Raw genomic sequence first — 16,167 nt, forward strand, 5'->3', positions numbered from 1 at the left:
AAAATGCAAAAATTAGTATGCTTGCCTCCTCAGCTCCCCCTACAGTTGGAGTGTAATTCAGTTTTGCACCACTGCAGAAAATACCAAGCCTGCTTTGAGCAGCCCCTCGTGCATACACGTGCATTTCTGGACAAGCTGAGAGCTGCAGAAGCTTGATCTGAAGGTGGAGCAGCATGTGGGCTGCAGAGGTGGTAGAGTAACACTACAGGATTCTACACTAATATGACTCTATGGGTTCTGCAGCGTTACACAGCAGTTCTGGAGAGAGGTTCTCCTCCTGCAGCTCCACCACCAAACCTCCATAGTGCAGTAGCAGCAGCAGCGCTCCGGAGTGGGAATGACGGAGACATCACTGTTCTCCCCCTGTTACAGTCAGTGGAGCATCAGCAGGATCCTGAAGCTGCTGATTTAAAGGCAGAACTGCTGCAGAATGTCGCTTTAAAGGGTTAATGTTGGCATCTTCATTCTGGTTCACAGCCAGGCGTCTTCCCCCACCTTGAAAACCATTTCCGATGAGCTTTAACTACACAGAACCTAAACACACAGGCTGGTTCTGGTCTGTAATTTGAACAGGAATAATGTTTCTGTTTCCATGGTAGATGGAGAACATCATGTAGAGGGAATTGTGGGAAGCAGTAAGGATTTAATCAGTAAACCCACAGCTCTAATCAGTATCCATATACTGGTTTGTTGACATACACATACACACACACACACACACACACACACACACACACACACACATATACACATCACAGGGCCACATCTGGATGGCATGTAGGGTTTATTGAACTTCTCGCATGAATGTGACCAAAAGAACAACAGAGGAGTGAAGTAGAACCATTTAGTTTCCATTAAAAAAAGTTTAACATAAGTCTTTATCACATAAAAAAGGCCTAAATATACATTATATACACAACAACGGTAAAATATGACACATATCAATCATCCGATGGTCCCATTTCAACTGCAGTGGGGGGGTTGGAGGGTTCCCACAAACTCGCCAACTCTCTGCCAGGGCCTCCTGAAAGCACAGGAGGTGAGAAGGAGGAGGCTCCATAAACATGGACGTCCTCAAGTTCTTCCAGGGTGGAGAATCTTTTCCTCAGAGGGATGCTAGAAGTCTACGGGTGGCGTGCAGAGCTCCTGCCAGCGCCGTCTGGCCCGGAGTGGACCGGGCCAGTGGTCCTCCAGGTGCGATGAGGCCACATCTACCCCGGTTACTGAGGACAGAGCCTGCGCTGTTGCCAGCATAGAGTCTAGTAAGTTCTCATCCTCATCACAGCGTGATCCTGCCCTCTAATTGTGCATCTTCTGCGGTAAACGGATACAGCTGTTGCAACTGTGTGGAGAGGTAGGCGTCGGCATGGTGGAAGGCCACCAGCATTAGGATAGAAGACTACAAATATTAAAGGTCAGTAAAGCTAAGCTAGCGCTCAATTTGACGTATATATTTGTGCTGTGTAAAAGTCAGAGGTCGGCCCTTAAACCGGCCACTAAGTACTGCCAGAAGTTCCACCAGAAGACTCTGGAGACATGAGGGCAGCGAATCGTAAATTTCAATCTAAAATAATGAGCAAAATCAAGCGGCTGATTGTCTTCGGAGTAGACCCCACCATCAGCCCACCAGCCCAGGTCTCACAACATCGGGATTCTTGGAGATCCTGCTGAACCCAGAGGAAGGGATAGAGCCATCCCCCCTGGGGCAGCTGTCGGGCCCAACTGGCGGTGGTGGGGCAGAAGGAGGGAGAGACGTGAGGTCACTTGGAGATCTTTTAACACAGGTAGAGGCTGATCGGCTGAAGAAAGGTGATGCTGAACTTTCACTAGAGCTTTCCTTTCTTCACTTTTCGAGCACCAGACATGAAAGCAGAAACGCATGTTGGCCTGTTTCCACCTGGCTTTTCATCCAAATCACCATAAATGAAATCAAAAAGTTACTAAAAGAAATCAAAAGTTACTCTGCTCTATCGTAAGAAGGCGGGACTACACTGAGAAATGAAGTGATTGACAGACAGCCTTGGCTCGAAGGACCTGCATGGCGTCCTTTCTGTTTCGTACATGGAGAAGCTGAGCTGTAGAGTAACTTCTATGAGCTGCACTTTTACTGGAGGAGAGTCCACTTAGTGGACAAACTGGGAATTCAGGGGGAAATTGCTCTGCTTCTGCATTGGAAGCTCAGTGAAGACGGTCTGAGACACTGAAGCTTGGTCTGGGAGAAGGGGGTTGGGTCTACTAAATGAGTAAGCAAGTCTGGCTCTGCCTCTGGTCCCTACTGCACAGTATGGCTATGAACTCCAAAAGCAAAAACAGTGCTAATGCTAATTCAGATTAGCATGACTGACCGAACCTATCCTATAACACGGAGATGAATGCATTTAAATAAAACACCTGGAGGTGTTTTCTACTGGTGAGCAGCAGAATCTTTAGTGAATGAAACTTTTGGGTGTGTTATGGGTACATTGAGTAGCCACTCCCATTTTTTTTATGTATACCAAGATTTCTTATCCCGCATCAATCATCAAACCAACCCCATCTCAGCATAACGTCCGGCTGCAGGAGCCCAGTCAGCGCTGGTTGACTCTATAGCTCAGTATGTGAAGGAGGGGTTTGAGGGTTAAAAGCAGTTTCCTGACCCCTCTCTGACCCTCTCTTGGACCCAGGTTTGGTTTTAGGGCCCCTCTGAGCTGCATAACCAGGAGCTTCCTCGTCCATAACAGCCAGGAAGTTGTAGAAGGGTACAGGGGGACCCCATGCTTCATCTGAGATCACACCTAAAGAAAACACAGGAGAAAAGTGTGGGAAAACCAACACACACACACACACACACACACACACACACACACACACACACACACACACACACACACACTGAAGGAAACACAACAAAACAAAACAGCCCTTATCTTCTGGGCTTGCCGAGAACTACCGACTTTCTTCTTACTGAGAGTTTGCCACTTACCACAAACCCATGCTCTACTTTGTTTTTTCTGACTCATTTCTACTGAAACAAGAGGAGGAACTATGGAAAGTTCTGATGGTAAACCTTCACTCCATTCAACATCACTGTCTGATATGACACACACACACACACATACACATACACATACATATACATATACATATATATATATATATATATATATATATATATATATATATATATATATATATATATATATATATGTATGTATGTATGTGTGAATATATATATATATGAATATATATATATATATATATATATATATATATATATATATATATATATATATATATATATATATATATATACACACACACATACACACACACATACTAGACAAGCTCTGTGTGTTCGCGTGTGTATCTGTATCAGCAGCAGTGAGTGCAACCTAAAATAGCTGAATGCATTCATTAGAAGGGGTGTCCAGAATTATTTGGACATATAGTGTACTATATATATATATATATATATATATATATATATATATATATATATATATATATACACATATATCCCAGTAAAGAAGTACTGCCAATAGAACCTTGCACCATGCTGCCTAATGCCAGGCGTGGGCTAGAAGGGTATAATTAAGCCCCTCAGCATTGAGGAGCTGTGGAGCAGTGGAAGAACTGTGTTCTCTGGAATGATGGTGGAGGCGCTCCATACAGTACTTTTAGGAGGAGGTGAGTGGTGATCACGTACACTCTTGCTGCTGAATGCAATCAATTCCTCCCAGCAATGCTTCTCCAAAATCTAGTAGAAAGTCTTCTTCTTCTCTGGACAGTAGAGTCAGTTACTCCAACTAAAGATTAATTATTTTTAATTTTTTTTTTGGAAGAAACAGTGAAAAAGCAATGTCCCAATAAGCAGTGTCCCAATACTTTTGTCCCTATAGTCTATATATGTGCGGTTAAACTCAGCCCCAGCTGGAGCTTCCTGTGAGCTTTTACTTTCACCGTTTCTATAAAAAGATCCATGCTGTGGGTTCTACGGGACACAATTCACATCGCTATGGACTTCATCACTATGGAATTCACCAGAGGAATAATGAAGGACCACTGTGGTGTCTTTCCACTTTACTGTTCTATCTGACCGTTCTCACTGTCGATGTCCAAATATTTATGAATCGGACCATTTTATATTCTAGAAACAATGAATAGGGATATGATCTGGTTACAGCAGTGGTTTTAATGTTATGGCAGACTGGTGTATTAGTAAATGACTGCATGCTGGTACAGAAAGCATGTAAAGAAAAGCGATCCACCTCGTGGCTCTTGTGGAACATCACCGTCATACACTATGAGACGCACAGCTCAGTGCTGGGAAGTACGCGTGAGGTCTTGAGCTAAAGAATAGTTTAGCAGTGGAGGTCAGTGTGGTCCAGCACATCACTGGAAAATGTCCATCACATCCAAAAAAAGGCAAAAACGTCAAATATCCCCATCTAAATGAAGCATGGACTGAGGAAATGAGCAAGAGCATGATGAAAGCCAGTAGAGCGGAGAGGACCACTGGATTAAAAGGCTGGGCAGAGCAGCCGAGAAGACGAGGAGACGAGGGGACGAGGGGACAAGGGGACAAGGGGACAAGGGGACGAGTACTGGAGTTACGGCTGCGCTCTGCAAAGCACTCCTCCCATAGGAATTAATGGAGTGCAAAGGTCACAATGATGCAAATACACATAGTACCATCAAAGCACATGAGGTTCCACAGCAACCCCTTGGCAACGCCCAAGCAACCACCTGGAACACCACAGTCATGGCTTAGCAACCACTTAACCACCTTGGATACCATAACAACCACCTAGCAACAACTCAGTAACACCATAACAACCACCTGGGATACCAGAGCAACCACTTAGCAACACCAAAGCAACCTCTCTGCAACCACTTAGCAACAATCTGGGATACCATTGTAATTACTTAGCAACGTCATAGCAACAACTCAGCAACACCATAGCAACCACCTGGAACACCACAGTCACGGCTTAGCAACCACTTAACAACCACCTTGGATACCATAACAACCACCTAGCAACAACTCAGTAACACCATAACAACCACCTGGGATACCAGAGCAACCACTTAGCAACACCAAAGCAACCTCCCTGCAACCACTTAGCAACAACCTGAGATACCATTGTAATTACTTAGCGACGTCATAGCAACAACTCAGCAACACCATAGCAACCACCAGGAATACCTTAGCAACCACAATCATAAAACAACTACGTAGCAACAGCCAAGCAACTGCCTGGTAGTGGCAACCACCTAAGCTACCGTAAGAAACACTTCAATGATCAGATCTCACTGGAACTCTGATCTGTAACGAAGGTAATCCAACAAGCCCAACATTCACACCTGTTTATTCGGTCAGAAACGTCTGAACAACAAACACAAGAACAAGGACATCAGTCACATCACTGCGTTTATCCTTTCTCTAATTTAATAAAACAATAAACAACAAGAAAAACAAAACACAGCGCATCCAACAAGAAGGGAAGCCTCGTCCAGCTTTTATACTGCAGTAAAAACATGGTAGCTCACAGAAAGCTCTGCTGATGGGTTCTACACACTGACCCATTTCACCCCACCCTAACTTTTACACCAGTAATCACACACACTCAACCAGTACAGATCCATCCCAACAGCAGAATGACCACTACGGGCCCTGTGAGAAGAGGCACGTCTAAATCTGCTGCTGATTGATGCGGGGCCCTGGGGAGACCTATTCTAATATTAGCAGTTTTAATAAACAACTTCTTACTCATTCATGTGTTTGACTTTATAGATTAGAGATTTTCTATAAATGGGACTTTTGCGCAGTGCTATGGTTCTTGCTGTAGGGAGCAGAAGGCTGGTTAGAGGCGGCTGATACTTTTAGATCATTTTCACCGTCTATCCACCTTAAAATGAGACATAATGAGGAATCAAACTCTGGATGTTCAGACCCTCGCGCCGTTAGTTAATAGGTTAAAGGTCATAGGCATGGGCGTGTGGAGCAGGGGTTGCACTCAAACACATCCAGGAGCATGCTAGTGTCCCAAACACACACACACACACACACACACACACACACACACACACACTTTCAAAAATAACACCCTCACAGCACGCAACGCAAGCTGCCAACTAACAGGAAGCTGAACAGGGTCAGCTCTTGCATCTGCCACTCTCACGCACAGCATGCTGAATAACACAGAGCAGCGCTACCCAAACTTTGGGGATTTGGAGCCCCCTCTGGCAGACACATGCAACTGCAAGCCCCTTGAAGAATATTGGCTGGAGTTTCAGAGTCTTTTGTGTGTGAGTGTGTGTAATTATACACATATAATGTAATGCTCCTACTTCTACTTCACTCCATATTCTGGATGAGTTTAATACTTTTACTCCATTAAACCCACATTATCACCTCCAGAGATGACCGCTAGATGGCGCTGTCACCGGGTTAGATGAAGCCGCCTCAACACTGATCAGAACAGGCGATGGAGCCGTGAGCGAGCATGCTGCCGTTCTTCCTCTCCCTCCACTGCTGCAGTGAGGACACTAATGCTAGAGCTCTGTTAGTTTATCTCCAGATGAAGAAGAAGAACCACCAGAAGAACCTCCTCCATCTTCACCTCCTGCAAATACTCGTATGTGCCGAACGGGCTGAGATCTTTCAGCTGTAGTTTACAGAGTTTACAGAGAGTGAAGCTCAGGGGTTTGAGCTGCTCTCCTCACTGGTTTTACAGATGAAACTCTTGTATGTGGCGGGATGAGTCAGGTCTGCTCAGCTCTCTCTCTCTCTTTTGGGCGAGTTAGTTTAGAGAGTGAACTGAAGACTCGTGTTCATGAACTCTGTCTTCTACAGTCCTGTCCTTCTCCTACAGCGAGAGGAACTGAGACAGGCCTTCAGTCTGAGCATCTCAACTAATAGAACTTCAGTACTTCTACTTAAGTCTGGAGCTTAAAGACACTTCTACTTCAACTCAGGTCACTTTTCTGATCCAGCACCTGGACTTTTACTCAAGTCCAGGTCTCCAGTACTTTGGACATGTCTGGGATAGACCTTCAAATAGGAGCTGAGCAGCAAAACAACCCAAGAATCTCAGCTGATTAGAAGAACCTTCTGCAAGAACCTTCTGTATTTTCGTGGGGGTTTCATTCGTCCAGGCAGGAGCTCCAAGTTCACGGCCCGTTCCACAGGCAGCTCAACCCCAAGTTCCCCCAAAGTTTCAAGCATTGTGTCTAGACAGCCTTATCGTTGGTTTACGGCTTTAGGGAGGGTGTATTCTTTACATAGGTGGTCAACCTTCAGGACTTTTACTATCTAGGCAGTTCTAGCAACAGGATATATCTGACCTACCCTAAAAGCTTCTGACCCTTTAACCTCTAGGCTGTCTGCATCTCCAGGACGTCCTGGAACACCATTCCTGGTACACCTAATCACCACCAGATCATACCACAGCTTCACACACACACACTAGTTATTGTGATACCCAGTAAGCTTCTCTAATCATATGGAGGAGACTGTTAGTGCTTAATAAACACTGATCAGCTGCAGGTTTCATTACTAACAGTGTGATTAGACTGAAGGGTTCATTAGATGAAGAGCAGCAGATGTTGAGTAGAAATCACTGTATTCAGTACAGGAGAGGATCTGAACAGTAGATTATAAGAATCTGATACTGATGATTTTAGTCTGTGATTACATTTATCGTGATAAATATTGTGTATCGTGAAAAAAGTCTTTAAATATCGTAATACAGTATTTTTACCATATCGCCCAGCCCTAATGCAGGGTGCCCGTTTCCCCCTTTCCTGTCATTCTGAAACTGTGAAAGATGAAAATAAATAACACTCACTCAACTCATCACAGTTACAGATATATTGAGGGACGCACAGTCCAGAGTTATCGAGGAGGCATCGGGACGTGACTTATGTGGACTTGGCACAGCCAAATATCCCAGAATGCATTTCGCACCATTGCAAAATTCCTGAAAGCGTCCTCCTGTCCTCGGGAGTTTGTACTTGACAAGTCGGTACTATCAAGTACACCAGCCCGGACCTGCCTGACTTTGTATTGAGAACCTTCCTTACGTTTGCATGCAACTATATGTAAATACGCTCCTTTCTGATTGGCTGCCCTGTACTGTGCATCATTCAAAAAGCAGGCCTGGCGGAAACACACTGGCTTATAACTGCAGCGTGAGTGGGCGGGGCTAAAAGATAAATAAATAAAAGACTGTTTTGTAGCTTAGTTTCCATTTACTGTGTAGACTGTGGTGTATTCACTTGAAATGGACAAAAGTATTGGGACACCTGCTAGTTTATCAACATTTCTTTTGAAATCAAGGGTATAAGAGTTGATCCTGCTTTTGTTGGAGGGAGTCCAGGGAAGAAGGCTTTCTACTAGCCTTTGGAGGAGCATTGCTGTGAGGATTTGATAGCATTCAGCGACTATTTGAAGCACCTTTGTATTTCAGAGTGGATGATGTAATGAGTGTAACAGAAATAAATGATAATTAATAACTGAGCTTTTATTTTTGACTGCCGATGTATAAACCACATGTAAGCAGCTGTTTGTATTCTGCCAGCACATAAAACAGAGGACAGAGTGACTCATCCATCCATTTAAAACGTCAGATGGATGAAACTATGCCTCTTAAATTTCACACTGAAACCAAAAAGGGCCCTGTCCCAGGAGTCGGACAGATTCAGGGAAATAACTGGCAACGATCAGACACAATTAAGGGATATGGTTACTCCCCGGCCTCATAGGAAGCAGATGGAAGATGCTGCTGAGAAGCGGGCAGCTCAGCGGCTCAGGTTGTTTGCGGGTGACGAAGGAGAAATGGTAAAATGGTGAAATAGAGCAGAGGGCCTTCAGGGAGGAGAGAGCAGAGTGGTGTCTGGATCAGAACCAACAAAACGTCAGCACATCTGAGGAACAGGGCTGAGTAATGGTGACATTTTTAACATGAGGAACAATGGGAATTGTATTAGCTGAGGTATGCTGGTGCTGTATGAACGGAGGGGCAGATAGACGTGTGAATGCCTCACTGAGTTTTACACACTTTATCAGGATGTGCAGATGACTGAACGCTGCCTATGAGGACATAAATATAATAGCAGTAAAAAGCACAACAACAAAAAACAATCGGCCCTGTGGCAAAAGATTTACTTCAATTTTTTTACTAAAACATTAAAGCAAGTTTGGCCCAAATAGTTAGATTTGGTGTCTAAAGTTTGCTTGGATGGACGGATGGATGGACAGATGGATGGACGGATGGATGGACGGATGGATGGACGGATGGATGGACGGATGGATGGATGGACGGATGGATGGACGGATGGATGGATGGATGGATGGATAGATGGAGGGACAGATGGATGGATGGATGGATGGATGGTCATGTTTGGTCATGCTTGGATGGATGGATAGATGGATGGATGGTCATGTTTGGTCATGCTTGGATGGATGGATAGATGGATGGATGGATGGATGGTCATGTTTGGTCATGCTTGGATGGATGGATAGATAGATGAATGGATGGATGGATGGATTGATCGATGGATGTATGGATGGATGGATGGATTGATCGATGGATGGACAGATGGATGGATGGATGGTCATGTTTGGTGTCTAAAGTTTGCTTGGATGGATGGATGCTTTATTGATCCCGAAGAAAATGTAGCAACCCATTTAAAGTGGGACTAATGGAATGGAAACTAAGCCGAGCAGCGATGGTTACTCCAACAAAAGCAGGATCAACTCTTATACCCTTGATTTCAGAAGAAATGATGATAAACTAGCAGGTGTCCCAATACTTTTGTCCATTTAAAGTGGATACACCACAGTCTACACAGTAAAAACTGCACAGTAAAAAAAAAAAAGTATTTTTATCCCCGCCCACTCACGCTGCAGTTATAAGCCAGTGTGTCTCATTTGAATGATGCACAGTACAGGGCAGCCAATCAGAACGAAGTGTATTTACATATAGTTGCAAGCAAACGTATGGAAGGTTCTCAATACAAAGTCAGGCAGGTCCGGGCTGGTGTACTTGATAGTACCGACTTGTCAAGTACAAACTCCCGAGGACAGGAAGACACTTTCAGTAATTTTGCAATGGTACGAAATGCATTCTGGGATATTTGTCCATTTGGTCCATTCAGCATGAAATTCTGATACAGCATAAAGAACAACTGCCAGATAAATGGAGATATAAGGCTTTTACATGACAGTGACGATACGTGTGCTTTGAGCTTGATATATGGTAATAACTGACCTGCAGGCTGCTCCTGGCCGCTCTCTACTCTCTGCAGCCACTGGATAATGTTGGTAGCCAGAAGGGGGCGCTCTGGAGGGAAGTGAAACACCTCTCCTCCAGTGCCCAGCTGTGAGAGCACCACAGCAGGAAGTGGAGGGACAAACCCAAGGTAGGCCTCCAAGACTGACTGTCCAGCAGGAGTGCGCCCCCTACAGCAAATACAACCAAAACATCCTAATTAAACAAAACTGAAGTCTCTCCACAAACCTACACCCCTAAAACCCCTCTCACACTTCATTATTTTGCATTTCTGACTCATAGCTTATTAAAGCAAGCAGCCAAATGGTGTGAAAAAGCGGGGACAATGTATATTTCACCTTTTCCTACTGTTTATTTTACTGGGAAGAAGGAACTGGACACATCCACGTATTAAAGATAAAGGTATACGTAACTGTACAATGAAATGTGTCCTCTGCATTTTACCCATCTGTGGTAGTGAACACACACATGCACACTAGTGAACTAGGGGCAGTGAACACACACACACACACACACACACACACACACACACACACACACACACACACACACACACACACACACACACACACAACCCTGTCATCGATGTATGCAAATGTTTTGAAACCTTGCGTAAAGCGCTGTTCGTGCTCCAAGTGTGAATTGGTCACGACCTCTCTATTTAACATATTAAAAAAAAAAGAAAAAGAAATATATGCATAATAATAGCATATAATATGCAGAATATTCTTTTTTTTGTTTAATACACACACACATTTTATATATATGTATATATATATTTTTTATATATATATATTTTTGTATGTGTATATATTTTATATACACATACACATAAATGCATGCATGCATACACACTATATTTCTGTATATGTAATATTTTTTCTGTATATTTAGTATATGTTTATTTATATACTGTATATTTAGCTCTGTATATTTTTATATTAATGCTGTCCTGCAGGTGAGTGATTACCTGAAGCATTTCACTGCATTAATGGACTGGATTCAATGCATTAACAGAAACCCTGACTGGACTGGATTTAATTCTAATCTGTTAAATTCAGTACATAAATAGTAATTAGTAATTGTGTCTAAAAGAATGTAATATTTATACTCAAAATCCTTCAGATCTGGGGTGCTGGAACTGTGGTATAGGACTGTATACAGTGCTGCTCTACAGTGGCTTTATATAGAGCATTTTTACTAAAAGGAACTGAAACTCTTTTGAAGTACAGAAAGAGTCTCTGTACCTACTATTAGGCTTTTATTGGATGTCTGATCATTCTCCTGTTCTTCAGTCTCTCAGTCTTAAGGAAAAGCAGCCGTGGTGGACTGTGAGTACTTGCTGAAAGTGCCGCTGCTTGTCCACTCTGGAGTCTGAGTACAGCTAGGGACACATGATACAGTATATTTTGCAGGCTGCCTCTGAGCATGTCGGAGCACTCACTGTAAAACTGGCTGGTGAGTCTACTTCTGTCGCAGCTGCTGTTTAACTGGTGCTGGTAAAACTGGTGCTGGAGGTGCCACTTCCCTCTGGAAATCAGCAGCAGGGGACTCACTAGTGTGTGCAGAGCAGCTGTACAGTGTTCTACTGTTGTGTGTTTTCCTGTGATTCTTAATAACTTTATTATTTATTTAATAAGTAACGTCTGTGTGCTGGGTCTGCCTGCCGCCCACTTCCCTTCAGGGCTCATTAAAGTTTCATTGAATAGAATATAGAGCATTCTCTGCCTCAGAGTTAACCTGTCTGTCTGTCTGTCTGTCTGTCTGTCTATATCTGTCCGTCTATCTATGTCTGTATGTCTGTCTATCTATGTCTGTCTATCTATGTCTATCAATCTATGTCTGTCTGTCTTTCTTTGTCTGTCGGTCTATATCTGTCATTCTATCTTTCTATGTCTGCCGGTCTATCTATCTACGCCTGTATGTCTATGTCTGTCTGTCTTTTTATCTGTTGGTCTATCAATCTCTGTTTATCTAGGTCTATCTGTCTGTCTGTATGTCTGTCTATCTATGTCCGTCTGTCTGTCTGTCTATGTCTGTCTATCTGTATATCTATGTATCTATGTCTGTCTGTCTATGTCTGTCTGTCTGTCTATCCATCTCTGTTTATCTAGGTCTATCTGTCTGTCTGTATGTCTGTCTGTCTATGTCTGTCTGTCTATCTACGTCTGTCTGTCTATCTATGTCTATGTATGTCTGTCTGTCTATCTATGTCTATGTATGTCTGTCTGTCTATCTATGTCTATGTATGTCTGTCTGTCTGTCTATGTCTGTCTGTCTATCCATCTCTGTTTATCTAGGTCTATCTGTCTGTCTGTCTGTCTGTCTATCTATGTCTGTCTGTCTGTCTATCTATGTCTATGTATGTCTGTCTGTCTATCTATGTCTATGTATGTCTGTCTATCTATGTCTGTCTGTCTATCTATGTCTGTCTGTCTATCTATGTCTGTCTGTCTATCTGTATATCTATGTATCTATGTCTGTCCGTCTATCTATTTATCTATGTCTGCCAGTCTGTCTATCCATGTATGTCTGTCTATGTCTATCTGTCTGTCTGTCTATCTATGTCCGTCTATCTATGTCCGTCTATCTGTCTGTCTATCTATCTATCTTTATGTCTGTATGTCTATCAGCTGTCTGTCCACCTGTCTACCCATTAGTTCATCAGTTTATCCATCAATACATAATACAACTGAAAGTTACAGCTCTTGGTGATCAATATGCTTGGGTCATTTTGAACACGCACTCACAGGTGGATCCAGCAGGGCAGTGATGTGTCCAGCTGTCCGGCACTTTGTGCTTTCTTGAGCTCCTCCAGTGACTGGGTAGCCTCTGAGCTCTCCTCCGCCCCAACAAACAGCATCAGCAGTGGCTTCCCCAGCTCCAGAAACCCCGGCAGGTTCTCCACAGTCAGCTCAGGCTGGACAGAGGGGGAGAGCGAGGGCGATGAGCACAGGAGGGAATGACATCACATAAAGGCCTGGCAGAGAACCCTCAGCTAATAAAACAGTGTAGTGAAGCTGTCGTATAAAGCTCCTCCTGAGATCAGATCAAAATGTTTACTGAGGATTCGTACTCTCGCTTACGTCAGAGGAGAACATGTGAGCTCTCTCTCTCTTCTCTAATCACCTGCAGGTAGCAGGATGAGTAACAGGGCAGAAACGCGCAGTCTGAAGTAATTCACTTCAATAAAAGAAAAGTCCTTTGCTTGGAAATCCTGCAAGCAGCGATTCCTCTTCACTCCTCTTCAGGCTTCTGTTGGTTCAAACATGCCTGATTTCTCGACTGCTGTCGTGTATAACAGCGAGGTTCCAGTAAACCATCCCAGTACACTTCCCAGTACAATTATTTAACTTGTGGGGGTTCCGGCTGAGACCGAAAAGTATGAATTTGCAGTGTATTTATTTCCTCCAGCGGAATTGAGAAAAAGTGTTATTCCAGTATGAATATTCTGTGTGTGTAAAGTTTACTGAAATAATCATTGAGTAACTGTCATCCAGTATGAATCTGCAGTTTAGGTAGATTTCACTCTGGAAGTAATAAATGTGCAGTGGTATTAAACCAATATAAACCTGCAGTGCAAATGTAGTTAGTTTGAACAAGAATAATTGTGGAGTTAACTGTGATACCTTGTGCAGTGATTTTATTCCAGTATGAATCTACAGTTTAGATTTCACACTGAAAGTAATAACTGTGTAGTGGTATTAAACCAGTATGAATTTGCAGCATATGTTGTTGTTTTACAGTAATAATTGTATAATAATCTAAAAACTCCAGTATGAATATTTAGTCTTTTCAATTTCACCGAACTAACTGTAGAGCAACTGTCATCCAGTATGAATCTGCAGTATGTGTAGCTTTAAACAGTCTGACAGTGATATTTGTGGAGTGGTCTTAAACCCGTATGAATTTACAGTGTATGTAACGTTGTATAATAATAAATTTCAGTATGAATATTTTGTATGCTTTGATTTTACAGAAATAACAGTAGAGTAATTGTCATCCAGTATGAATATGCAGTTTATGTAAATTTCACACTCTGAAGGTAATAATTCTGTCTGACCGTAATAATTTTGGAGTGATTCTAAACCAGTATGAATTTGCAGTATAATTGTTATTTTACAGTAACAATTGTATAATAATAAATTCCAGTATATATATTTTGTATGCTTCAATTTTACCTAAATAACTGTAGAGTAATTGTCATCCAGTATGAATTTGCAGTGTATTTAGTTTTTACAGTAATAATTGTATAATAATAAATTCTAGTATGAATATTTAGTTTCAATTTTACCAATTTAAGTTTATGTAGATTTTACACTCTGAAAATAATAACTGTGGAGTGGTTCTAAACCAGTTTGTTTAGTGTTTACAGTAATAACTGTGGAATAAATGCTCTCCTGTAATTGGCTGAACTCAGAGCCCCTCAGGAACAGCATCGTACTGCGTTGTACCTGGAGAACGTCCAGGCTATGACTTTGAATCCAGGCTACCTCAGAGACTAGGTATGGTTAGAATTCATGCTCTTACAAACGCTTCCAGTGTGACTCTCCGAATGTGTGAGATCAGCTCCTGTGGCGTGGAGGAGGAGGACAGGGGATGAGCCTCATGACGAATTCCAGGACCACGAGACACCACCAGAGCAGGCAGCGTCACAGGGTGTTCTTTAGCCCTGAGAAAACGCACAGCAACACACACTCACATCCAGCACCTGGCCTTGATTACAGGGTTTTTAACACTGTAGGACTGGCTGTTTTAGATCAAAAGTTTTAGAACACCCCACATTTGTCCAGTTTTTATTACTGACTGTTACGCTTTTCTTAAAACCTTGGTGCAATTTACAATACACAAACCTTGTATCTGTATAACAGCAGTGTTGAGCAGACTGTGTTACTGCACTCTCGCAACACTGCACCTTCAGACTGTTGTTGTGCATTGGTAAAACCCTGGAGGTCTACATACACTATATGTCCAAATGTTTGTGGACACCCCCTTCTAATGTTAAGTTGCACCCATTGCTAAAACAAGCAGCTTGCCTAGTCCTTGTAGAAAAGTACTGCCAATAGAACAGGACTCCCTGGAGATATTAAACACTGAATGATGGTGATGGTGCTCCATCTAATACTTTTGGCATGAGGTTGGGTGGTAATCATCCAACATCCTAAACCTCACTAAGGCTCTCGTCACTGAATGCAATCACATCCTCACAGCAAAGCTCTGCTCCAGAATCTAGTAGAGGGTCTTCTTCCCTGGACAGTAGAGACAATTAATCCAACAAAAGCAGGATCAGCTCTTTTTTGTAATACCCTTGATTTCAGAAGAAATGAAGAAAATGAGCAGGTGTCCAAATACTTTAGTCCATATAGTGTACATATGTGATGAATGGACAAGTATGGGCCCGGACTTCTATCAATGCAGCTCTCTCTACGAATGGTAGAACAGTGGCTATTAATAAGGTTATTAATAAACTAACTGTATAATATTTAATGAGGCCAGTCTTAATGTAAAGTCGGACCGTTTGCATGAACATGGCTCAGCTCTGAGATCATACGTACCATCTCGCGGCCTCTTCGTGCACAAACAGCCCCAGAAGTGTCTCTCCCCTCAGAGACTGAGCAGCTTCTTCAAATACCCCCACATCTGGACAACAAGGAACAAAACAGATGAGAGAACATAAGCCATGACCGCTCATAAACGTCCCACCACACAGCCCTGTTACACAACTGCCTAGTGTAGGAAATTCAGCCCAGTTTCATGGTCGACTAAATCACATAAACACAACAGTGAAAAAAGAAAACCACCTAAACCTCGGCTTCCTAATCCTGGAACATTCCTGCATATTTTGGGGTTTGCCCCTCTCAAACACATCTGCGTCAAATAATCAGCTAATTAT

At 42.8% G+C, this 16,167-nt stretch overlaps 1 protein-coding gene across 1 annotated transcript in view; it reads right to left on the reverse strand.

The window, feature by feature from the left end:
• Nucleotides 1–767: 767 nt before the first annotated feature.
• The window catches only part of txndc16 (thioredoxin domain containing 16), a 34,398-nt gene continuing 18,998 nt past the window's right edge, over nt 768–16,167 (reverse strand). Inside the window, exons 15-19 of the mRNA XM_072688993.1 lie at nt 15,830–15,914; nt 14,805–14,946; nt 13,025–13,194; nt 10,254–10,444; nt 768–2,774 (exon numbers count right to left, since the gene is read on the reverse strand). Of these exons, the coding sequence (XP_072545094.1) occupies nt 2,584–2,774; nt 10,254–10,444; nt 13,025–13,194; nt 14,805–14,946; nt 15,830–15,914 (779 nt within the window). The 3' untranslated portion in view covers nt 768–2,583. The remainder of the gene's footprint in view (nt 2,775–10,253; nt 10,445–13,024; nt 13,195–14,804; nt 14,947–15,829; nt 15,915–16,167) is intronic.

The sequence above is a fragment of the Salminus brasiliensis genome, chromosome 10 (assembly GCF_030463535.1).
Source record: "Salminus brasiliensis chromosome 10, fSalBra1.hap2, whole genome shotgun sequence".
In the NCBI taxonomy this organism is placed as follows: domain Eukaryota; kingdom Metazoa; phylum Chordata; class Actinopteri; order Characiformes; family Bryconidae; genus Salminus; species Salminus brasiliensis.